This window comes from Oncorhynchus gorbuscha, linkage group LG19, assembly GCF_021184085.1.
Source record: "Oncorhynchus gorbuscha isolate QuinsamMale2020 ecotype Even-year linkage group LG19, OgorEven_v1.0, whole genome shotgun sequence".
Lineage (NCBI taxonomy): Eukaryota > Metazoa > Chordata > Actinopteri > Salmoniformes > Salmonidae > Oncorhynchus > Oncorhynchus gorbuscha.
The window spans coordinates 58,679,045-58,706,244 of NC_060191.1; the positions used below are offsets into that span (position 1 = coordinate 58,679,045).

Consider the following 27,200-nt stretch of genomic DNA (forward strand, 5'->3'; position numbering starts at 1 on the left):
TATTCCGCCCAAGCCTAGCCTTTGTAAGTAAGACTTTTGAGAACTTGCCGGCTGAAGTCTTCCTAGAAAGGTGTTTCGTAAGCACTGCAGTCGGTGCAAAATCTACAATTCACTCAATTCCTCTGGTTGTTTTATTTTACCCACAAAGTCAACCCCTCCCTCGGCAGAGCTTTGAAGAATGTTCCCTGGCTCCTCTGTGCTTGTATGGATAGGGACTATGGGGAGCAGTGGTGGTGAATAGTTTGCTGTGAGGTAGGGGGTAAACTCTACTTCCCTGATGCTTCTGGTAGTAGCTCGCTAGCCCTGGTCTCACAGGCCCTGGCATAGACATGCTTTCTACTGGTGTCTCTCTGGTAGCCAGCTATCCCTTGTCTCAACAGGCCTGACTGGGATGCTTTATTTCTCTATACTCCCAGCCTTCCTGTTACAGTTTGAGTTGATGCATGACTCATCTGCTGCTGACATATTAAAGGCAGCAGCCTGTTTGCCTGCCTTCAATATGCCAGGCAACAAGCCACAGGGAGAAACTACTAACTGTATTCGACTTGTCACTCATTCTTTACAGTGCACACAGCTCTTTAAGCTCTTATTGCTCTATTCTTTCTTCTGGGCATGCACATTGAGTGAAATTACTTAGTCATAGATGAATCTAGTAGTACTATCTTGCTCAACATCTCAGGTGGAATAGAATATGCCTTGTTGGTTCACCTAATGGTAGCTGTAAGGTCTTGATCAGAATCAATAAAAATGATTCGTGCCTGTTGAAATGTGCAGAATATACGTGTTGACAGATCTGTTAGGACATATTATGCAACTTCTTTTTTTTTTAATGGGCCTCTCCAACAGAGGCCAAAATGTTCTGGCAGCAGTGTTTCTTTACAAGCTGTTTTTGAATACTCTGGTTTGTTGTTTTAACCCAGTGTCGTGGGGTATAGAAATCCAAGAGTCAATGTACCTTGAACTGCCATGCCACCGGTCTTGTGTGCTTACATAACATCTATATTCATCCAGGTGATTGTGCGTTTTGAAGGACAACTTGAGTCAACCACAATTCAGTCATAAATGTGATTTTCCTATGTTTTCATATACAGTACTAGTCAAGTTTGGATACCTACTCATTCAAGGGTTTTCTTTTCTTTTACTGTTTTCTACATTGTAGAATAATAGTGAAGACATCAAAACTATGACATGTAGTAACTGAAAAAGTGTTAAACAAATCAAAATATATTTTAAAGTAGCCACCCTTTGCCTTTGACAGCTTTGCACACTCTTAGCATTCTGTCAACCAGCTTCACCTGGAATGCTTTTCCAACAGTCTTGAAGGAATTCCCACATATGCTGAGCACTTGTTGGCTGCTTTTCCTTCACTCTGCGGTCCAACTCATCCCAAACCATCTCAATTGGTTCAGATGATTGTGGAGGCCAGGTCATCTGATGCAGCATCCCATCACTCCTTCTCAACCTGGAGGTGTGTTGGGTTATTATCCTGTTGGAAAACAAATGATAGTCCCACTGAGCGCAAACCAGATAGGATGGCGGAAATCTGTGGTAGCCATGCTGGTTAAGTGTGCCTTAAATTCAAAATAAATCACTGACAGTGTCACCAGCAAAAACATCGCTCCTCCTCCATGCTTCACGGTGGGAACCACACGTGGAGATCATCCGTTCTCCTACTCTGCGTCTCAAAGACACGGCTGTTGGAACCAAAAATCTCAAATTTGGACTCATCAGACTAATGTACAGATTTTGATAGGTCTAATGTCCATTGCTTGTGTTTATTGGCCCAAGCAAGTCCTTCTTCTTATTATTGGTCCTTTCGTAGTGGTTTCTTTGCAGCAATTCGACCATGAATGCTTGACTCCTCTGAACAGTCGATTTTGAGATGTTTATTTTGAACTCTGCAGCCCAAATAAATGATCACTGAATCAAGCATGCCAACTAAACTGTCTTTTTTGGGTTATAAAGAAGGACTTTATCGAACAAAACAACCATTTGTTATGTAGCTGGGACCCTTGGGATTGCAAACAGAGGAAGATATTTATTGTATCGCTACTTTTGACTTGTGACACCTGTGCTGGTTTGGAAAATGTTTAATACCTTTGTGTGGGGCATTGTCCTCAGATAATCGCATGGTATGCTTTCGCCGTAAAGCCTTTTTTGAGATCTGACAAAGTGGATTAACCTTTTCAACCTATGGGGGCGCTATGTCATTATTGGATAAAAAGACGTGCCCGTTTTAAGCGCAATATTTTGTCACAAAGATGCTTGACTATGCATATAATTGGCAGCTTTGGAAAGAAAACACTGACGTTTTTCAAAACTGCAAAGATATTATCTGTGAGTGCCACGGAACTCATGCTACAGGCGAAACCAAGAGGAAACTCAAACAGGAAATGAGCATAATTTTTGAAGCTCTGTTTTTCTATCGTCTCCTTATATGGCTGTGAATGTGTCGTGAACGAGCTTATGCTCTCTGCCGTTCGTCCAAGATGTCTGCAGCATTGTGACGTATTTGTAGGCATATCATTGGAAGATTGACCATAAGAGACTACATTTACCAGGGGTCTGCCCGGTGTCCTGTGTCGAAATTATTGCGTAATCTCTAGGTCCATGTGCGTTCCATTTCTTCAGAAGAGAAAGTCACCTGCCACAAAGGATTTATCATCAATTGATATGTGAAAAACACCTTGAGGATTGATTCTAAACATTGTTTGCCATGTTTCTGTTGATATTATGGAGTTAAATTGGAAAAAAGTTCGTTTTTAATGACAATTTTTTTCCCTACCCAAACGTGATGAAGAAAATGGAGCGATTTGTCAACACAAAGAATATTTTTGTAAAAACTGAACATTTGCTATCTAACAGTCTCCTCATTGAAAACATCTGTTCTTCAAAAGTAAATAATTTTATTTGAATGTTTTTCTGGTTTTTGTGAAAATGTTGCCTGCTGAATGCTAACGCTAAATGCTACGCTAACTATCAATAGTGTTACACAAATGCTTGTTTTGCAATGGTTGAGAAGCATATTTTGAAAATCTGAGATGACAGTGTTGTTAACAAAAATCTAAGCTTGAGAGCTAGCATATTGATTTCATTTCATTTGCGATTTTCATGAATAGTTAACGTTGCGTTATGGTAATGAGCTTGAGGCCGTATTCATGATCCCGGATCCGGGATGGCTCGTCGCAACAGGTTAACAAGAAGTTAAGCTTTTAAATGATGTAGGATACATGTATTTTCATGAATGTTTTAATATTACAATTTTGTATTTTGTATTTGACATGCTCCGATTTCACAGGATGTTGTCGAATTTGATCCTGCTAGCGAGATTTCCGCTCTAAGAGGTGTTGAGAACACATTCTTATTTACAGTGATGGCCTACTGAGGAACAGTGGGTTAATTGCCTTGTTCAGGGGCGGAACGACAGATTTTTCCTTGTCAGCTCAGGGATTCGATCCAGCAACCTTTCGGTTACTGGCCAAACGCTTTAACCACTAGGCTACCTTTTGCCCCAAGAATGAACTTAATGGATTTATCCTCTGCAGCAGAGGTAACTATGGGTCTTCCTTTCCTGTGGCGGTCCTCAGGAGAGCCAGTTAAATCATAGCGCTTGATGGTTTTTGCAACTGCACAACAAAGTTCTTGAAATTTTACAGATTGACTGACCTTCATGTCTTAAAGTAATGAATGATGGACTGTCATTTCTCTTTGCTTATTTGAGCTGTTCTTGCCATAATATGGACTTGGTATTTTACCAAATAGGGCTATCTTCTGTATAACACCCCTACCTAGTCACAACACAACTGATTGGCTCAAACGCATTAAGAAGGAAAGTCCACAATTTAACTTTTAACAAGGCACACCTTTTAATTGAAATGCATTCCAGGTGACTACCTCATTAAGCTGGTTGAGAGAATGCCAAGAGTATGCAAAGCTGTCATTAAGGCAAAGGGTGGCTGCTTCGAAGAATTTGATTACTACATGATTACATATGTTATTTCATCATTTTGATGTCTTCTATTATTCTGCAATGTAGAAAATAGTAAAAAATAAAAACCTTTGAATGAGTAGGGGTGTCTAACCTTTTGACTGGCACTGTATATTCACACTGAGGTTGGAATAATACTGTGAAAAGACGGCCTGACATTTCAGCCTAATTTGGTGCTCTGGAGTTTTGGCCTTCCATGGTGACGTCAACATGCGTTAAATGAGATAATAGACCAATAAGGGTTCGAAACCTCTACAAATAATAGCAAATTTTCCGTTTTACCCTCCCCACTCCCAGACAGTGATAACACATTTCTTGCTTGAGAAATGTCCCTCTGCTAAGAAGGTATTTTTTGCCATTTTCATTGAAAACTGAGTTGTTACCCATAAATGATTTGATATTGAGATAAAAAATATCTGCATTGGATCTGCAAAGGGATCCCTCATCCAGAACCACCTGATTGGGAATGATGGGACGTGACGGTAGGAATGACGGGGAGCGATGGTAGGCACTTCGAGAAATATACAGTAGTCTGAGTACTACTTTTGCTTCCCTGCATGGCTTTTGTCATTTGTCCACTGGGGTGGTGTATGCCTGTTTTTTTTTATTTTATGGCATTGCAGTGCACGGTTGTCCATCTCCATAAAACCCCATGGCTCTTTGAGATGCATGAGGCGTAACACCTCTAAAGGTTGAGCTCCCTGGCCCAGCACACTGCATGCATGTTCATCTCAGAACACATCTGACAGGTGATGGCCTTTCTGTTGCCCCAGTGGGTTCTGGGAAGTAAGCTTGCTGGGAAGGATCTGGTCGCTTCCTGTCAGCTGTCATGAAATGGCATTTAGTCTGCAGCAATAGAGCACAGTTACTCCGAGGGGTCAGGCCTATGGAGCTGGCTGTTGGAAAAGGACTCCAGAGGAGGGAAGTTTAAGCAGCTTAGTGCTGTGTTGTGACTGCATGTTTTATTAGAATCCAATCCTACTTGCCTAACTACCTACCGTAGGCCAGGGTTAATGGAAACTATGGAGCTGATGAACTTGATGACTCAACTGTGGAGTGCGGACTACTTCCCAAGTGTGTGTGTGTGGTGGTGATGGTCAGGCTTTTTCAACCTGGATGCACCGTATAATGGATGCACCACGTAATGAATGTACTGCTAGTGTTAATGCTGTTGTGAGTTTTCAGGCATAATATTAAGGCGGTCTTTGTGGTCTTGGTGCCTCATCAATATCGCCCCTCTCCTTCTGAGTGAGTAGTCGGCTAATTAGTGTCCCAAAATGTCCATAAGAAGAGACAATGTCTCTGATTATTCACAAGCACGCTCATCTGTTTCCAAGGCTAGCTGCCTGCTCCAATTAAAGCTCAGAGAGCCAGAGCGCACACATCTGTTTTATCCCTACTTAACAGTGCAGGCCAATAGGCCATTGGAGAACTGGGACATTTTCAGCTTCCAGGAATTGTTTACAGATCCTTGCGACATTGGGCTGTGTATTATAATGCCGAAACGTGATGGCGGTCGATAAATGGCATGACAATGGACCTCAGGATCTCGTCACGGTATCTCTATGCATTCAAATGGCCATCGATAAAATGTAATTGTGTTCATTGTCCGCAGCTTGTCTGTCCATACCATAACCCCACTGCCACTCTGTTCACAATGTTGACATCAGCAAACTGGTCCCCCCACACAACGCCATAAATGCTGCCTCCCTATCTACCCGGTACGTTTGAAACCGGGATTCATCCGTGAAGAGCACACTTCCCCAGCGTGACAGTGAGCATTTTCCCACTGAAGTCTGTTACAACGCCGATCTGCAGTCATGTCAAGACTGTGGTGAGGACTATGAGCACGCAGATGAGCTTCCCTGAGACGGTTCCTGACAATTTGCCTGAGTGGCTTGTCTCAGATGATCCCGCATGGTAAACAAGCCGGATGTGGAGTTCCTAGACTGGCATGGTTACACGTGGTCTGCGGTTGTGAGGCCGGTTGCACGTACTGCCAAAATCTCTAAAACCACTGAGGCGGCTTATGATAGAGAAATTAACATTCAGTTCTCTGGCAATAGCTCTTGTGAACATTCCTGCTGTAAGCATTCCAATTGCGCTCTCCCTCAACGTGAGACATCTGTGGCATTGTTTGACAACAGCACATTTTAAAGTGGCCTTTTATTGTCCCAAGCACAATATTCACCTGTGTAATGATCATGATTTTTGATATGCCACACCTGTCAGTTGGATGGATTATCTTGGCAAAGGAGAAATGCTCACTAACAGGGATGTAATCAAATTTGTGCAAAGAATTTGAGAAATAAGCAGTTTGTGTACATGGGGCAAACACTTTACGTGTTGCGTATATATTTTTTAAATATATAGTATTTGATATCTTTCCAAAAAAGCTTAAAGGTTGTGCTAAACTTAGCGAGTCTGACACGATGGCACCTAATAGAATAGTCCCAAAAGTTTAAAACCCATCCACCTGGAACTCTGCTGAACAATGGTTGTTGATCATCAGGCTCTCTCTCTGATGATTGGGGATGCCAGGACATCCCTCTGCCTGTACAGTGGAATGTGCCAACTGTATCCTTCACATTTGCATTAGAGTTACGCTGACGGGAGTACTTTTGGAAAGTGTTTTGTGTGTCAGCCTGCTATTGTCCTCCATGTTTAGCAGCTGTGGGGGTGAAGGAGTGTACTGGGGCCTGGGACGCTCTGACTGTGCGCGGCACGCAAAGCCATGCCACAGCACACCGTTACAGCTGTCTGTGTGATTTATCATAGACTCCTGTTAGGAACGGTGTGTGATAGGGTTGCTGTGATTTTTGTGTAGCTTGAGGCCACGTGCATCATGTGCATGTTCAAGGCTAGTAGGCTACAAAATCTAATCACATTTTATTTGTACATGCGCCGAATACAGCAAGTGTAGACTTTACTGAGAAATGCTCTATTACGACTCCTTTCCCAACAATGCAGTTTAAAAAGTGAGAACATTTTAACAAATGGATAAGAAGAAAATAGTAAAGCAATAACATAATAAAATAACAATAATGAGGCTATATACAAGGAGTGTTGGTAATGAGTCAGTGTACTGGGGTCAAGGTAGTTGGGGTGATTTGAGGTAATATGTCGGTCGCCATTTCTGTACAGCAGTCTTATGGCATTGGGGTAGATGTGGGCTAATAACTTCTCACATATCTGGTTTGAAGCCATATTCTACCTTGAGAGAAATTTCTCACCACTATATTATAAATTGCTGTTGCTCTGCATTAAAAGGTCTATGGCACCTAAGGGGGACAAATGTCCTATATGATTGAGAGTTTTCTATCGAACATTTACTGTTTTAAGCAATCTACGACAGTGCATCACATTCATGAGATCTCTTATTCTAAACCACTCATCGTTCCCTTTGATTGGCTGTTGATGAGAGAATTCATTGAAAGTGTAATCATGTGACATTTGGCATTTTAAGATTTTAATTTAGCCCTGTGCATCTTGGCCTAATCCTATTTCTTTCACATACCACCGCTATAGCCATGTGAAATGATTGTATTTGCAGCCCTCTCAGATACACAGCCCAGTCCATTTCACTAAATAGGATTAACCTCGAATGATTGACCCTGGAATAGGAAGAGGATTTGAAATGTGAGAGGGTGGACTGCGTAATGGATTTCTCTGTCACTCAAACTTCTGTTTATGCAAATGACTAAGTATCACAGTGTGCCTTAGATTCCCCTCATTTCATTATGTCGTCCCATTATAGACAGTTAAAATTGTATTTCCCAATGGCATGCCTAAATGCAGAATAGTTTCCCTTTGTTGGTGCCTCTGTACCTCAGTGGGTTGATGTGGAGTGGGCAGGCTCTCTGGAATACTTCCACTATATCTACTCCCTAATGCACTCTGCAGTGCACTTCACTTGGCCTGAGGAGTCTAATACAGGACTGGAATAGAGACTCAATAATTCCGCCCACAGCACATGGAACTCTATCAGACCTGCACAGAGTGAAATTGGAGCCTACACACCTGAACAGGCAGTTGTAGCATGCCACTCGACGCATCGAGGTGAGTTGTCTGGCTCACGAGGTGTTGTTGAATGAATATGCGCCTCAGTTCCTCGCAAGTGGGACGAGGAGCTGTGTCAGCCTTTTGGAGCCATGTGGGAGAGTGACTTGAGGGAGGAAGTCACTCGTTTCGCAATTGACCAAATGGAAACCAACCATCTGTTAATTAAATGTGTTGATGGATCACAGAGTGAGAGAGGAGAGGGCAGACGTGACACTGAGTGACAGGCTGTGACTGTCACCACTCCACTGACTCATCAACTCTCCCTGAGACTGAGCTTCTTTTAACATCAGTGATCTAATTACTATCAGCCTGCTTGTTGAAATGTACTCTTCACTGGGTGTTTCATTAACCAAAGCCTCCCCTATTCATCTATATGCTTGATGGCTATAGCTCAATTCTCCAAGGAGATGGTTGTGGTTTTTAATGGCAATGAGGAGCGATTTATTAAAGCCAATAAAATCCTTTAATGAGGTGGTCTTATGATAGAATGTCAAGTACTAATGAACGGACCAAACTAATCTATCAATTGAAAAAGGGAATCCATGCTTGGAGCTCCAGCTCAACAATTGACCCTTTGCACAGCCCTGTCCCCCTTGATTACTGTTGCGGCCTCGGACAACATTTTCCCGGAAGCCCAATTTCCCATTCAACCACTGGCGGAATCCCCTCACAATGATCTCAAACTGTGTTTCCAATACCCAATTAAATTAAATGCAGACTACCCCTTGCTAGTCGGGAGACTTGGGTATGTTGTGGTGGACTGTCATTACAATGTGAATGGGTCTTAATTCACTGTCAGCATGCAGTCAAAGCTACAACCACTTTTGGAGCTAGAGGTTTCAAATCATATCCTGATGTCGACAGCAGATGGGAGTTGTATTCATAACATTGCTAACTTAGCTGGTTAACTTACATTTTGAAAAAACAAGTTATATTAAGTAGCTAGCTAGCAATGCTTGGTGGTTAATGAGACTGAGAGCTAGCTAACCAGCAAGCAAACAATGTAACAAAAGTATCATTTTGGATTTAAAAAATACCCCCAACAGGCTCTGCATTTCAGGAATCAGAGTAGCAAGTCCTGCTGGTGCACTGCTCAATTATTTATCCATTAAAAAAATAATGCGATTTATAAGATTTAATCTTTTATTAACAATACAAAACATAGACATACAAACGACTACATCATACACACATGACTATATCACACCTGCCCAGACCCACTAGCCCCCACCCCTATCTCCAGCTCCCTTATCACTTTCTGCCTCTAGCCTCAAACTGCACAATTTTGTTTCTCCATGTTGCCCACTCTCTTAACATTTTTTAGAATAAAGCATTTGACCTTTCCATTGAGTGAATGACAGAGTTGTGGCAGAATTTTCCAGTTTCATGTGATTTTAAACATGAGCTTGTCGGAGCTTTCGGACACTATTGGAAAGCTGCGATTTGTTGCCCAACATTCTGAGGCGGGGTTTAGCGTATGGTCAATTGTCTATAGATTTAAGTTTGCACAAAGTCCATCTAATATAGCCTTGGGAATCTGAATCTGACTGACGCTGTGAAGTTTAGCTGCCTATGGGTCTTTGAGCTCCAGCTAGTTTGGGCGGCAGGTAGCCTAGTGGTTATTACGTTGAATCCCTGAGCTGACAAGGTAATACTCTTTTTGTTCTGCCCCTGAACAAGGCAGTTAACCCACTGTTCCTAGGCCATCATTGAAAATAAGAATTTGTTCTTAATGGACTTGCCTAGTTAAATAAAGGTTAAAAAAAATACAATTTCCAGTGTGTTACCTCTGCTGAGAGGATAAGCTATGAAAGTCTGAGAGGTGTCTGTACTATGTTATCTGTAACGCTCCTGCCCAATGGCTTTGGCCTGATATCTTATCATGCTGAAGGCCTGTGCTTCTTGGCCTCAGTCTTCTTCTAGTCTGTTTGGTGGTTAATGGAGTCTCACTCTCCCCTCTCTCTCCCTGCTGGCCTGTGAAAAGTGCTGAAGCATTTCCTACCCTGCCTCTTTGATTGGAGGACATGATGCAGCAGAATCTGAGATGAACAATTTGGGCCTTCCTCCCACTTCTGTCTTATTTCTCAGACATTAGGACAGAGAGCATTCAAGGCAACGTGATTTGCTGTCCGCAACAAATATTTTGAGAACGTTGGGCTTTGTAAAGAAAGAGCTGGTCTTGTTTAGCAGATGGTCACAGACAATGTGTGACTTTGTTGGGGCAGCCCACACTCCTGACAGTATGCTGTCAGGCTTCTTTACTTGCAATCGGTCACCATTTCATAATGCTCAGGCAAATTAACAATGGTGAGAAAAATGCACATTAGACACATTTCAGTCGTGCCTTTACTCAATTGGATCACATTGGAGATAACGAGATCAGGATTGCTCTGCAAATAGTCTAAACTGCATATGCTATATTTACATTAGTTATTTTTACATCTTTCATGTTGTTTTCTGGGTCAAGATCACTGAGTCAAAATGCAAGCAGAGATCCCTCAGTCCTTTTTTAAACCTCACTTAAACGTAAGCCTATGCAACATTAATCAATACAAAAAATTCACCAATTCATGTTACTCCTATGACCAGAGAAAGTGAAATATTCCTTGATATGAAAAAAGACAAGCCGCTAATAATAACAACGGCAGTTTATCGGGACACTTCTGTAGTCATTCATTACAGCTGCAGTGTATATATTGTATATATCAACGATGTCGCTCTTGCTGTGGGTGATTCCCTGATCCACCTCTACGCAGACGACACCATTCTATATACATCTGTCTTTGGACACTGTGTTAACTAACCTCCAAACGAGCTTCAATGCCATACAACACTCCTTCCGTGGCCTCCAACTGCTCTTAAACGCTAGCAAAACTAAATGCATGCTTTTCAACCATTCGCTGCCCGCACCCGCCCGCCCAACTAGCATCACTACTCTGGACGGTTCTGACCTAGAATATGTGAACAACTACAAATACCTAGGTGTCTGGCTAGACTGTAAACTCTCCTTCCAGACTCATATCAAACATCTCCAATCTAAAATCAAATCTAGAATCGGCTTTCTATTTTGCAACAATGCCTCCTTAACTCTCGCCGCCAAACTTACCCTAGTAAAACTGACAATCCTACCAATCCTCGACATCGATGTTATCTACAAAATAGCTTCCAATACTCTACTCAGACTGCATCCAATTTGCTATCACAGTACGATCCGTTTTGTTACCAAAGCACCTTATACCACCTACCACTGCGACCTGTATGCTCTAGTCGGCTGGTCCTCGCTTCATATTCATCGCCAGACCCACTGGCTCCAGGTCATCTACAAGTCTATGCTAGGTAATGCTCCGCCTTTATCTCAGCTCACTGGTCACGATAACACCCACCCGTAGCACGCGCTCCAGCAGGTATATCTCACTGGTCATCCCCATAGCCAACATCTCCTTTGGTCGCCTTTCCTTCCAGTTCTGATGCCAGTGACTGGAACAAATTGCAAAAATCGCTGAAGCTAGAGACTTATTTCCCTCACTAACTTTAAACATCAGCTATCTGAGCAGCTAACTGATCACTGCAGCTGTACATAGTCCATCTGAAAATAGCCCACCCAATCTGTCATCCCCATATTGTTTTTATATACCTTGCTGCTCTTTTGCACACCAGTATCACTACATTTACATTTAAGTCATTTAGCAGACGCTCTTATCCAGAGCGACTTACAAATTGGTGCATTCACCTTATGACATCACTTATCACTACTTACACACCATCATCTGCTCATCTATCACTCCAGTGTTAATCTGCTGAATTGTAATTACTTTGCTACAATGGCCTATTTATTGCCATACCACATGTCATTTGCACACACTGTATATAGACTTTCTTTTTTTGTGTGTTGACTGTACGCTTGTTTATTCTGTGTAACTCTGTATTGTTGTTTCTGTCATATTGCTTTGCTTTATCTTGGTCAGGTCGCAGTTGTAAATGATAAATTGTTCTCAACTAGCTTACCTGGTTAAATAAAGGTGAAATATTTTTTTTTTAAAAGTGCTGGTTGTATTGTGAGGGAGATCAGACTTTTTATGGCTTATAACAGTGTTGAACGAAGTGTTGACCATGCTGAGTAACAACTTAACATGAACTTACTCATAAAACAGCAGCTCTTTGCTGTATTCATTGAATCTCTCTCGACATGGTTTTACATTTTTGAAATCTCACAGTATAAACTTTGCTGTGTGCAAAGCTTTTTTTGTTATACCTTTTATTTCAACAAGGAACACAGACTAAGACCATGGCTAGTGGAAACTGTGCAGACATGGTGATCTATCTGATTGGCCAGCGCTGGGCCTTTAGGTGCATTTGATTTGCTCTCCGGGTAGGCGGACTTCTACCATCAGACACGTGAAATGGTTAAAAATGGGAACAATGCCTTCCCGGCACTAGGGCTGCTGACTCAAGTGCACCTACCGCCAACAACTCGAGAAAAAAAAAAAAAAGGAACGCAAGGCTTTATCGTTGTTTTTTTTAAACATAAATATTTGGTGATTGACAAGGAATGCCTTAAAGATAGACATTCATGGTGATTGACCTGTTGACCACAGGTCTACACCTTTACTCATCTCTCTTTGCCTGTTCATTATCTAATGCAAACAACTTCTGTGAATATCTAATTGTCTGCATTCTGTGCACTATAATGTATTAGTGACTAATGCTGAACTGGAACAGCTAGTCTAAGAGTATGCCCAACCATTGTCATTGGTCATGCCTTTCCATTGGTCCATTTGAAAATACCAATCTACTTCGTTGGGCAATGGATATTCTGTAATGATCAATCTCTACTCTGGAAACCTGACTGGACTACACCTAAATACAAGTAATTATCAGAGAATGGCATGATCCAAGATATTCACTACAGTGAAGTTGAGTGCTGTTTATTAACCCCACTACGTAATAGGAAGACCTAGAATAGGTGTGTGTGTGTATATATGTTTTACTTGAGCTCATATTTGAAGTTGGTTAGTTCAGTGTCATCATCCTGTCTATGGAACTAAGACCCTCCCAAGTCCTTTCTTCTCCATAGTAATACTCTTACACACGCGATAGTGCCCAAGAATAGAAGCCGGAACTACTTCATTATGCAGTACTCCCTTTAATATATCCATTCCTCACCCCCTCCTGGGAGGTTGGGAAGTCTATGGACAGCAGTTTGTTTCCACAGCAGATTTTAATAAGCCCATGGTTTGTACTTGTTATGCATCCATCCACCCCTCTGATGTGATTTATTTAGACAAAAAACAGATAATCAAATAGCTGTGCTGCTGCAAGGCAGAGAAGGCAGCAGTGTCTGATCCTCAGCTAAACCCTACAGTACCCTGAAGCTCCTCAGCCAGGACTAGTCTTGCTCCACCACATGGCTCAGCCTGATTTTGGTCTGGTCACGGAGCTGCACCACAGGGCCAGATGGGGCATGACAGGGTGGTCTTGACAAGCCCCCTGCCCTTCTCACTGCAGTTCCACTAATAACATGATGCACAGCCCCCTCCTACGATGCAAATAAACAGCTGTCTAGAGCAGCAGAGCTCACATCGCCCTGATTTCATGCTGATGAGTGTAATTAACATGTATTTCAAATCCCTCCTAAAACAGCGCTGCTCACAAAGACAGCCCATAGGATCACTACAATTAAAACCTGCGCAGTGGGAGGACTAGCAAGTCAGGCAAAGCCTTCAATTGAGAAACATGTTGATAATATTGCATTCTAATCTCCATTTGTAATAATTTTAATTAATCACCAAGCCATGTTTACTAACAGTTTAAACTCATATCCTCGGTTGTAATCTTGTTTACAGATCAATTATTTACACTCTTGATAACATCTTGGATTGTTTCACTTTCAGATTGTAATCGACATGCATTTTTCAGAGTAAACTTGATCAGCATGCTCATTCATATCCAAGGAGGACTGTGACACATACAGTATGGAGCCAGCCAGGCCCAGGCTTAATGTTAATGTCATTATTGTTATTATTACAGCTGATATGAGTTGTTGCTGAGCCAGCAGGATCTTTCAGTCAATTAATCTGTGATTAGTCAGAGTAGACTAAGGCCAAAACTGACTCCTGCCCCGCCTGCCTAGTCCTTTAAATTATGACTAGATTTTAATTTAGCTCTGACCTTGAAATCGGCCCTGGCGTTTCTGACACAAGTACATCCCCCCCCCCTTGAGGCCACCACACCAGACATTTTTTCCCCTTGAGGCCTCCATTACTAGCCAGATAATTATAATTTTGCGCAATAAAACCAAGTTAGACAGACCCACTGTGCTAAAAATAGACTAACCCATCTGGCATTTGCCTGTCATGCCAGTTGGGCAGTCCGCCACTAGTACTGCGTGTTCTATTTTACTGAGGTACTTCAATGACACTTGGGAACATCTCTTTTTTTTTGCTTTGATTAGGGATGCAACGATATATCGGTGAACATATCGGAATCAGACGACATTAGCTAAAAATGCCAACATTAGTATCGGCAATGTCTAGTTTAACGCCGATTTGCAAAACCTACGTCAACACTGACGTGCATACCTATATAATGTACAGTTGAAGTCGGAAGTTGACACACTTAGGTTGGAGTCAATAAAACTCGTTTTTCAACCGCTCCACAAATTTCTTGTTAACAAACTATAGTTTTGGCAAGTCGGTTAGGACATCTAGTTTGTATGACATTTTTCCAACAATTGTTTTCAGACAGATTATTTCACTCATTATTTCACTCTATCACAATTCCAGTTGGTCAGAAGTTTAAGTACACTAAGTTGACTGAGCCTTTAATCTACCCATCGTGGCCATAAGAAGTTAACCTCTTGCTCCTACCCGACACGCAGGCGTCCCATCTAGACATCTGGAAATGCAAATGCGCTACGCTAAATGCTAATAGCACTCGTTAAAATTCAAACGTTCATTAAAATACACATGCAGGGTATTGAATTAAAGCTACACTTGTTGTGAATCCAGGCAACAAGTCAGATTTTTAAAATGCTTTTCGGCGAAAGCATGAGAAGCTATTATCTGATAGCATGTAACACCCCAAAAGACCCGCAGGGGACGTAAACAAAATAATTAGCATAGTCGGCGCTACACAAAACGCACAAATAAAATATAAAACATTCATTACCTTTGACCATCTTCTTTGTTGGCACTCCTAGATGTCCGATAAACATCACTATTGTTTTTTTTTCCCGATAAATCGGTCCATATATAGCCTAGATATCGATCTATGACGACTGTGATCAAGGGAAAAAATAGCGTTTTATAGCGTAACATCATTTTTTTAAATGTAAAAAGTCGACGATAAACTTTCACAAAACACTTCGAAATACTTTTGTAATGCAACTTTAGGTATTAGTAAACGTTAATAAGCGATCAAATTGATCACGAGGCGATGTATATTCTATAGCTGTACGTCTGGAAATAATGTCCGGGTAAATCTCAACCAAAATATCCGGTCGGAGACCGGAAGAAAGGCGCTACCTTGTGTCCGTTTGACCAAGAAACAAATCGTAGGCAAATAACAAGACTGTTGACATCATGTGGAAGCTGTAGGTATTGCAACCTCTGCCCCATTTAATGTGGTTCACATTCAACAATGGGTTCTAGTGGCGCATGGATATATTTTTGCATTTTCAGTGATCAGATTGTCCTGCACTTTTCGATGAAACGCACGTTCTGTTATAGTCACCGCCATGATTTAACCAGTTTTATAAACGTCCGAGTGTTTTCTATCCACACATACTAATCATATGCATATACTATATTCCTGGCATGAGTAGCAGGGCGCTGAAATGTTGCGCTATTTCTAACAGAATGTTTGAAAAAGTAGGGGGTAGGAGTAACCGGTTAAACAGCTTGGAAAATTCCAGAAAATGATGTAATGGCTAGAAGTTTCTGCTAGGCTAATTGAGATAATTTGAGTCAATTACACCTGTGGATGTATTTCAAGGCCTACCTTCAAACTCAGTGCCTCTTTACTTGACATCATAGGAAAATCAAAAGAAATCAGCCAAGACCTCAAAAACAATTCTGGTTCATCCTTGGGAGCAATTTCCAAATGTCTGAAGGTACCACGTTCATCTGTACAAACAATAGTACGCATGTATAAACACATGGGACCACGCAGCCGTCATACTGGTCAGGAAAGCAACGTGTTTTGTCTCCTAGAGATTAACATACTTTGGTGCGAGAAGTACAAATCAATTACAGAACAACAGCAAAGGGCCTTGTGAAGATGCTGGAGGAAACGGGTACAAAAGTATCTATATCCACAGTAAAATGAGTCCTATATCGACATAACCTGAAAGGCCGCTCAGCAAGGAAGAAGCCACTGCTCCAAAACCACCATAAAAAATACAGATTACGGTTTGCAACTGTACATGGGGACAAAGATTGTACTTTTTGGAGAATATCCTCTGGTCTGATGAAACAAAAATAGAACTGTTTGGCCAAAATGACCATTGTTGTGTTTGGAGGAAAAAGGGGGAGGCTTGCAAGCCGAAGAACACCATCCTGTCCGTGAAGCAGGGAGGTGGCAGCATCATGTTGTGGGGGTGCTTTTCTGCAGGAGGGACTGGTGCACTTCACAAAATAGATGGCGTCATGAGGCAGGAAAATTGTGGCTATATTGAAGCAACATCTAAAGACATCAGTCAGGATATTAAAGCTTGGTAGCAAATGGGTCTTCTAAATGGACAATGACCCCAAGCATACTTCCAAAATTGTGGCAAAAATGGCTTAAGGACAACAAAGTCAAGGTATTGGAGTGGCCATCACAAAGCCCTAGCCTCAATCCTATAGACAATTTGTGGGCAGAACTGAAAAAGCGTGGGTGAGCAAGGCCTTCAAACGTGACTCATTTACACCAGCTCTGTCAGGAAGGTGTGGTCCTTCTGTAGCTCAGTTGGTAGAGCATGGCGCTTGTAACGCCAGGGTAGTGGGTTCGATCCCCGGGACCACCCATACGTAGAATGTATGCACACATGACTGTAAGTCGCTTTGGATAAAAGCGTCTGCTAAATGGCATTTTATTATTATTATAGGAAGAATGGGCCAAAATGTATCTAACTTATTGTGGGAAGCTTGTGGAAGGCTACCCGAAGTAGATCCAAGTTAAACAATTTCAATGCAATGCTACCAAATACTAATTGAGTGCATGTACTTTTTTGACCCACTGGGAATGTGATGAAAGAAATTAAAGCTGAAATAAGTAATTATGTCTATTTTAAGAATGTGAAATGTCTGAATAATAGTTTAAGTGTTGATCCTAACTGACCTAAGAAGGGAATTTTTACTAGGATTAAATGTCAGGAATTGTGAAAAACTGAGTTTAAATGTTCTTGACTAAGGTGTATGTAAACTTCCGACTTCAACTGTAGGTACATGACGTAATGACGCCACGTAAAACTTCCCAACCTAGCCCACAATGTCTGCTGTGTGGATCGATCAGTCAACAAGTCGAGCAGTTATTTGAAATAGTAAGAACATTTCAGCGAGACAACTCCGATGAAATTCATTAAAGCCAAGAAAATAGAATTCATTGCCCTTGACAGTCAACCGTTCTCAGTCGTGGGTGATGTTAGCTTTCACCGACTGGGCGAGCACCAATACACAACCAAGTGCGCTATTTTTCAGATGTTGCCCTAATGGAGTTGAACAGTAATAGCGTCACTGTTATTAGCTTCATGACATGCATACCTCATCGCTGCAACTCCCGTATGGACTCGGGAGAGGCGAAAGTCGAGAGCCGTGCGTCCTCCGAAACACAACCCAACCAAGCCACACTGCTTCTTGACACAATGCCCACATAACCCTGAATCCATCCTCACCAATGTGTCGGAGGAAACACCATGCACCTGGCGACGTACACTGCGCCCTGCCCGCCACAGGAGTCGCTAGTACGCAATGGGGCAATGACATCCCTTCCGGCCAAACCCTCCCCTAACCCGGACGACGCTGGGCCAATCAAGTGCGCCTCCCCATGGGTCTCCCGGACATGGCCAGCTACGACAGAGCCTGGACTCGAAACCATAATCTCTAGTGGCATAGCTAGCACTGTGATGCAGTGCCTTAGACCACTGCGCCCTCGGGAGGCCATGGTAGACTTAACTAAAGAGATCCATCAAGAAGCTTTAATATTCTGGGGGAATTGTTGAATTGAAGTTGAGCAATATTCCAATTGTAGGACTATTTCTGTAAAGGGGTAGTGAAATCAATCTGCCATAATTAATTTATTTCCCTGTCCTTCAGAAACAATTTAAGTACCTTTTCAAACATTTCCATCCTTCTTGCATTCCCAATTTAACTGAATTGAAAAGACCCCATCCAATAAGTCCCACAGTATCAATACACCACTAAACGCACATTCGTAACCAGTAAATGGTGTGTGCGTGCTGGTGAACCGTAGGTCCAGAACACACATGAACTGGCCTCACTTATTATCTTGAACTCATTTATGGCCTAATCCAATTACATTAATACCTCCAAACTGCCGAATATCACTAACTGCTCTCCTCCCTCAATCTCAGGGGACCTTCCAAATCAAAATAATGAAACCGCTCTTTCAGAAAAGTCTACATTCCGTTAGCGTTCACTATGCAACATTTTAATCAGCAATCCAAAAGTATTAATTATAAACTAAACCTATTAATTGTAAATTCACTGTCCTTACTCCAATCATGAAATGTTTGTTTTAAACCACCCCATCCTTTATTTAGCATGTACTACCCTTAGACACTGCGACATTATCTCACCACCGAGTCTAACACTGGTCTTCTTACCTCATTATTCTCCATAACCACCACATAAAACATTTTAAAGTTAATTTTAGGGTTTGTAACCCCTATACCAATTCCTCTTGACCCCTCCACCCTTTCGACCATCTAGAATCAATTCCAGAATAAGACTACATAAAACGTAACTCTATTTAAAAATAAAACCACAATGTCTCGTATCCGAAAAAACTAAACAAGGCATGTTTAGCCATCTAATTTAAATGTGTTGCCTTTAGAGTCCATTCCCTTGGCATTTCGCCTAGATTCTTCAACCCAAAATAAGTTTTCCTGTGGCAAATTTAGCCAATTTCCCATCGTAAGGAATCCACAATATTTCATCCCTGGCTTCTAATAAAAAGTTAGGTAAAACGTGATCTCATACGTCTTCCTTCACATCGAAACCGTAATCGCTATGAATCATTTATCGATTGAACAGAGCCTATACACCGCTAGGTGAAAGTTTAATTCCTGCTACTTTCCGGAGGACTTTCAGGAGTTTTTCAGTCTTTTTGTTCCAGCTTTGATGCACCTGTGCTGACCTCTCCTTCTGGATGGAAGCAGGGTGAACAGGTAGTGACTCAATCTTTTTTGCCTTCCTGTGACATCGGGTGTTGTAGGTGTCCTGGAGGGCAGGTAGTGTGCCCCTGGTAATGCGATGTGCAGACCGCACCACCCTCTAGAAAGCCATGCGGTTGTGGGCGTTTCAGTTGCCGTACCAGTCGGTGATGCAGCGCGACAGAATGCTCTCAATTGTGTACCTGTAAAAGTTAGTGAGGGTCTTAGGAGACAAGCCAAATTGTTCAGCCTCTTGAGGTTAGAGGCACTGTAGCGCCTTCTTCACTACACGGTCTGTGTGCGTGGACCATTTCAGTTTGTCGGTGATATGTACACGAGGAACAAAAAAATTCCCTCCACCTCTGCTGTCCCATCTGTGGACAGGGGGGTGCTCCCTCTGCTGTTTCCTGAAGTCCACAGTAATCTCTTGTTATGCAGACATTGAGTGGGGTTATTTTCCTGACACCACACTCCAAGGGCCCTCACCTCCTCCCTGTAGGCTGTCTTGTTGTTGTTGGTAGTCAAGCCTACCTCTGTAGTGTTGTCTGCAAACTTGATGATTGAGTTGGAGGTGTGCATGGCCACGCAGTCGTGGGTGAACAGGGAGTACAGTACAGGGCTGAGAATGCACCCTTGTGGGGCCCCAGAGTTGAGGATCAGCGAACTGGAGATGTTTCCTACCTTAAACACCTGGGGGAGCCCCGTCAGGAAGTCCAGGACCCAGTTGCACAGGGTGGGGTCGAGACACAGGGTCTCAAGCTTAATGATGAATGTGAAAGGTACTATGGTGTTGAATGCTGAGCTGTAGTCAATGAACAGCATTCTTACATGGGTATTTCTCTTGTCAAGATGGGATAGGGCAGTGTGATGGTGATTGCATCGTTTGTGGACTGGGTCTAAGGTGGAGGTGATAGGATCCTTGACTAGTCTCTCAAAGCACTTCATGATGACAGAAGTGAGTGCTATTGGGAGATAGTTATTTAGTTCAGTTACCTTAGCTTTCTTGGGAACAGGAACAATGGTGGCCATATTGAAGCTTGTGGGGACAGCAGACTGGGATAGGGATTGATTGAATCAAAACAAATTCAAATCAAATGTATTTATATAGTCCTTCGTACATCAGCTGATATCTCAAAGTGCTGTACAGAAACCCAGCCTAAAACCCCAAACAGCAAGCAATGCATGTGTAGAAGCACGGTGGCTAGGAAAAACTCCCTAGAAAGGCCAAAACCCAGGATGAAACCTAGAGAGGAACCAGGCTATGTGGGTTGGCCAGTCCTCTTCTGGCTGTGCCGGGTGGAGATTATAACAGAACATGGCCAAGATGTTCAAATGTTCATAAATGACCAGCATGGTTGAATAATAGTAAGGCAGAACAGTTGAAACTGGAGCAGCAGCATGGCCAGGTGGACTGGGGACAGCAAGGAGTCATCATGTCAGGTAGTCCTGGGGCATGGTCCTAGGGCTCAGGTCCTCCGAGATAGAGAAATAGAGAACGCACACTTAGATTCACACAGGACACCGAATAGGACAGGAGAAGTACTCCAGATATAACAAACTGACCCTAGCCCCCCGACACAAACTACTGCAGCATAAATACTGGAGGCTGAGACGGGAGGGGACAGGAGACACTGTGGCCCCATCCGAGGACACCCCCGGACAGGGCCAAACAGGACGGATATAACCCCACCCACTTTGCCAAAGCACAGCCCCCACACCACTAGAGGGATATCTTCAACCACCAACTTACCATCCTGAGACAAGGCTGAGTATAGCCCACAAAGATCTCCGCCACGGCACAACCCAAGGGGGGGGGGGTGAATCAACCCACTCAGGTGACGCACCCCCTGCAGGGACGGCATGAGAGAGCCCCAGTAAGCCAGTGACTCAGCCCCTGTAATAGGGTTAGAGGCAGAGAATCCCAGTGGTAAGAGGGAAACCGGCCAGGCAGAGACAGCAAGGGTGGTTCGTTGCTCCAGAGCCTTTCCGTTCACCTTCCCACTCCTGGGCCAGACTACACTCAATCATATGACCCACTGAAGAGATGAGTCTTCAGTAAAGACTTAAAGGTTGAGACCGAGTTTGCGTCTCTGACATGGGTAGGCAGACCGTTCCATAAAAATGGAGCTCTATAGGAGAAAGCCCTGCCTCCAGCTGTTTGCTTAGAAATTCTAGGGACAATTAGGAGGCCTGCGTCTTGTGACCGTAGCGTACGTGTAGGTATGTACGGCAGGACCAAATCTGAGAGATAGGTAGGAGCAAGCCCATGTAATGCTTTATAGGTTAGCAGTAAAACCTTGAAATCAGCCCTTGCTTTGACAGGAAGCCAGTGTAGAGAGGCTAGCACTGGAGTAATATGATCAAATTTTAGGGTTCTAGTCAGGATTCTAGCACCCGTATTTAGCACTAACTTAAGTTTATTTAGTGCTTTATCCGGGTAGCCGGAAAGTAGAGCATTGCAGTAGTCTAACCTAGAAGTGACAAAAGCATGGATTAATTTTTCTGCATCATTTTTGGACAAAGGTTCTGATTTTTGCAATATTACGTAGATGGAAAAAAGCTGTCCTCGAAATGGTCTTGATATGTTCTTCAAAAGAGAGATCAGGGTCCAGAGTAATGCCGAGGTCCTTCACGGTTTTATTTGAGACGACTGTCGATTGAATATGTCCGTCAACACACCAGCCAGCTGGTCTGTGCATGATCTGAGGACGTGGCTAGGGATGCCGTCTGTGCCGGTAGCCTTGCAAGGGTTAACATGTTTAATTTATTTTACTCACGTTGGCCACGGAGGAGGAGAGCCCACAGTCTGGTAGCGGGCCGTGTTGGTGGCACTGTATTGTCATGAAAGAGCGCAAATAAGTTGTTTAATTTGTCTGGGAGCAAGACGTCGATGTCCACAACGAGGCTGGTTTTCTTTTTGTAATCCGTGATTGTCTGTAGACCCTGCCACATATATCTTGTGTTCGAGCCGGTGAATTCAGACTCCACTTTGCTCTAAACATAATGTTATGTTATAGAGACAATGTAACAACAATATTTAGACTTAGGGTTGCCACCCATTTGAGAAAATACGGAATCGTTCTGTGTTTCACTGAAAGAATAAACATTTTGTTTTTGAAATGATAGTTTCCGGATTTGATATGATAGTTTCCGCCTCTATCTAACAGTACACTTCAAGTGACCCTCGTTCAAGATGGCCGCACTTCATTACACAAAGGAATAACCTCAAACAATTTCTAAAGACTGTTGACATCCAGTGGAAGCGATAGGAACTGCAAGAAGGTCCCTTAGAAATCTGGATTCCCAATTAGTTTTTTTGCACTTGTGATTTCATGAATATGAATATTTTCTAGTAATATTATTTGACTGTGGCGCTATGCTATTCAGCGTTGCTGATGACAATTATCCTGGATCCGGTATGGGTGGTTCAGAGAGGTTAAGGTTTTCTGGGCTAACGATGTAAGAAATAATACATACAAAAACAAAATAATGCACAGTTTCCTAAGGACTTGAAGCGAAGCAGCCATCTCTAACTGCGCTATCTTTCTTTTCTCATTCAGTGCGTAAATAAGCGTGTGGCATGTTGCTATTCAAATTTCATCTGTCTTGCTGACTGTTGATGTTCAAATGTCACCTCAGTGAAATACCCACAACAACCAACCTTGCACCGGTCTTGTGTCCTAATGGATACAATATTTCCTTTTAGAATGTATTGTAGGCAATACTAATGTTTCTGTTTTCTTGTTGCTCTCCCATGCAGGTTTCCTGTTTGGTCAATGGGATGTTAGAGGTCTGGAGGCGTGCCAGAACTGAAGGAGCATGGTGAAGCACCAACCCCTGCAGGTTTACGAGAGGCAGCTGTGTTTGTCATGTCTCACAGGGATCTATGGGTGCCGGTGGAAACGGTACCAACGGTCACATGATGACACCACTAAGGTGAGTTCTGCCTAGAACACCTTACGTTTGTACCTAAATGACCATAATGGACATGGCATGTTGGTATATGGAAGTTATTCATTTCTGGAAGATCTATTATCGGACAAATGTCAGTTGGTTGACTGGAGCGAGTGTAATCAAATGGTACCAGACAGTCCACTTTCTTTTTTTCGTTCCAAGTTCACTGCAGGATTACAGCACCACACTGCATCTTATGTCTCACTATTAATTAAAAACACTCTAATTTGGTGTGTCTGTGAGAGCGTGCAGTGCATGTGGGCAGGATTCCTCCCTGCCATCCATTACCCATGCCCCATCTTTCAAGATGCATTTATAAAAAGCCATGCAGACCCACTGATCCCTGGGTGCCGAAGATGTGGATGTCATTTATGCCAGCCCCCCACCCCCGCACCTCTGATTCAGAGGGGTTGTTTTAAATGCGGAAGACACATTTCAGTTGAGTGCATTCGGTTGTACAGCTGACTAGGTATCCCCTTTTCCCTTTCCCATCCCTTCCGTAATAACCTGTCCTTGGGCTGTCACTGGAGGTGCCTTTGGCCTTGCAGTGCACCTACATGTCCTGGAACTGTGTTTAAGTCTGGATGTGCTGCAGATAGTATTCCATTTTTTTTAAATCAAGCATTCAGAGCCTCCCCTTGGTCACATTCATCGCAACGTTTATTTGTTTAAGTAGGTTTTCCATAATGCCAAGCAGCCCTGGTCTGTCAGATTTAGTACCACATGGTAATTGGAGCACAATAGTCCACCATCACCTAGCTAGCCTGGGACAAGTAGACAGAGCTGAGAGGGCTGAAACCTGTGCGTGAAATATAACGTACCGTAAATGTTTTAAGTGGTATAGAAATGTGATATACAGTGCCTTCGGAAAGTATTTAGGCCCCTTGACTATTTCCACATTTTGTAACATTACAGCCTTATTGCAAAATTTGTTTAAAAAAAGTGAATAATCAATCTGAGCACAATACCCCTTAATGACAAAGGAAAAATAGGTTTTTGTAAATGTTTGCAAATTTATTAAATTAGAAACTGATATCACATTTACTTAAGTATTCAGACCTTGTTGAAAGCACCATTTGGTAACGATTACAGCAGGGTGTCTTATTGGTTATGACGCTAGAAGCTTGGCACACCTGTGTTTGGGTAGTTTTCCAATTATTTTCTGAAGAGCCTCTGTCAGGTTGGATGGGGAGGGTTGCTGCCTTTTGGCACCTAAAGGATGATCAATGGAAACAGGATGTACCTGAGCTCATCGCAAAGGGGCTGAATATTTACGAAAATGTTTCTATTTTTTATATACATTTGTAAAAATGTCTAAACCTGTTTTCTCTTCGTCATTTGAGTATTGTGTGTAGATTTGAAATGTATGGAAGGATCCATACGGGGAGGGAGAAAGGTAAAACGCATCAATCAATCAGTCAAATGTATGTATAAAGCCCTTCTTACATCAGCTGATGTCACAAGGTGCTGTACAGAACCCCAGCCTAAAACCCCAAACAGCAAGCAATGCAGGTGTAGAAGCACGGTGGCTAGGAAAAACTCCCTAGAATGGCTGGAATGTAGGAAGAAACCTAGAGGGGAACCAGGCTATGAGGGGTGGCCAGTCCCCTTCTGGCTGTGCTGGGTGGCGGTTATAACAGAACATGGCCGAGATTTTCAAATGTTCATAGATAATAATAATTATCACATTGGTTGTAGAGGGTGCAACAGGTCAGCACCTCAGGAGCAAATGTCAGTCGGCTTTTCATAACCGATCATTCAGAGTATCTATACCGCTCCTGCTGTCTCTAGAGAGTTGAAAACAGCAGGTCTGAGACAAGGTAGCATGTCCAGTGAAACTGGAGCAGCAGCACAACCAGGTGGACTGGGGACAGCAAGGAGTCATCAGGCCAGGTAATCTTGAGGCATGGTCCTAGTGCTTAGGTTTTCTGAGAGAAAGAGACAGAATACTTAAATTCACACAGGGCACTGGATAAGACAGGAGAAATAATTCAGATCTAACAGACTGACCCTAGCCCCCCGACACCAACTACTGCAGCATAAATACTGGAGACCGAGACAGGAGGGGTCGGGAGACACTGTGGTCCCATCCGACGATACCCCTGGACAGGGCCAAACAGGCAGGGTATAACCCCACCCACTTTGCCAAAGCACAACCCTCACACCATTAGAGGGATATCTCCGACCACCAACTTACTATCCTGAGACAAGGCCAAGTATAGCCCACGAAGATCTCCCCCGTGGCACGAACCCAAGGGGGGGCACCAACCCGGACAGGAAGATCACATAAACCTTGCCTGGTTCACCAACTACTTCTCAGACAGAATTCAGTGTGTCAAATCGGAGGGCCTGTTGTCCAGACCTCTGGCAGTCCCTATAGGGGTATCACAGGGGTCAATTCTCGGGCTGACTCTTTTCTCTGTATATATCAACGATGTGCTCTTGATGTGGGTGATTCCCTGATCCACCTCTACGCAGACGACACCATTCTGTATACATCTGACCCCTCTTTGGACACTGTTAACTAACCTCCAAACGAGCTTCAATGCCATACAACACTCCTTCCGTGGCCTCCAACTGCTCTTAAACGCTAGCGAAACTAAATGCATGCTTTTCAACCGTTCGCTACCCGCCCGCCCGTCCAGCAGCAATACTACTCTGGACGGTTCTGACTTAGAATATGTGGACAACTTATAAATACCTAGGTGTTTGATTAGACTGTAAACTCTGCTTCCAGACTCCCATTTAAGCATCTCCAATCCAAAATTAAATCAAGAATCGGCTTCCTATTTCGCAACAAAGCATCCTTCACTCACGCTGCAAAACATACCCTCTTAAAACTGGCTATCCTACTGATCTTCGACTTCGGCTATGTCATTTACAAAATATCTTCCAATACTCTACTCAGAAAACTGCATCCAGTTATCACAGTGCCATCCGTTTAGTCACCAAAGCCCAATATACTACCCACCACTGCGACCTTTATGCTCTAATCGGCTGGCCCTCGCTACATATGGCTCCAGGTCATCTATAAGTCTATGCTAGGTCACTCGTCACTCAGCTCACTGGTCACGGTAACAACACCCACCCGTAGCACGCGCTCCAGCAGGTATATCTCACTGGTCATCCCCAAAGCCAACATCTCCTTTGGCCGCCTTTCTTTCCAGTTCTCTGCTGCCCATGACTGGAACGAATTGCAAAAATCACTGAAGCTGGAGACTTATTTCTCTTACTAACTTTAAACTTCAGCTAACCGATCACTGCATCTGTACATTGCCCATCTGTAAATAACCCACCCAATCTACTTCCCTCATCCCCATATTGTTTTTATTTACTTTTCTGCTCTTTTGTACACCAGTATTTCTACTTGCACATCATCTGCTCATCTATCACTCCAGTGTTAATTTGCTAAATTGTAATTACTCCGCTACCATGGCTTATTTATTGCCTTACTCCTCGCCATTTGCGCACTCTATATATATATATATATATATATATATATATATATATATATATACTTTATTTTTTTTCTATTGTGTTATTGACTGTACGCTTGTTTATTCCATGTAACTTTGTTTGTGTCGCACTGCTTTGCTTTATCTTGGCCAGGTTGAAGTTGTAAATGAGAACTTGTTCTCAATCAGCCTACCTGGTTAAATCAAATGAAATGAACTCTACCCACTTAAGTGACGCACCCCTCCTAGGGACGGCTTGGTAGACCACCAGTAAGCCAGTGACTCAGTCCCTGTAAATAGGGTTTGAGGCAGAGAATCCCAGTGGAGAGAGAGGAACCAGCCAGGCAGAGAGAGCAAGGGCGGTTCGTTG

General features: G+C 42.9%; 1 protein-coding gene across 7 annotated transcripts in view; it reads left to right on the forward strand.

The window, feature by feature from the left end:
• The window catches only part of LOC124004769 (glycerophosphodiester phosphodiesterase domain-containing protein 5-like), a 116,014-nt gene that overhangs the window by 34,903 nt on the left and 53,911 nt on the right, over nt 1-27,200 (forward strand). For all 7 annotated transcript variants that reach the window (XR_006833528.1, XM_046313547.1, XM_046313542.1 and 4 more), the window contains exon 2: nt 23,182-23,357. Coding sequence is in view for 6 of the 7 variants with exons in the window: in XM_046313547.1 (XP_046169503.1) it covers nt 23,241-23,357 (117 nt within the window). In the remaining variant the exon portion in view is untranslated. The remainder of the gene's footprint in view (nt 1-23,181; nt 23,358-27,200) is intronic.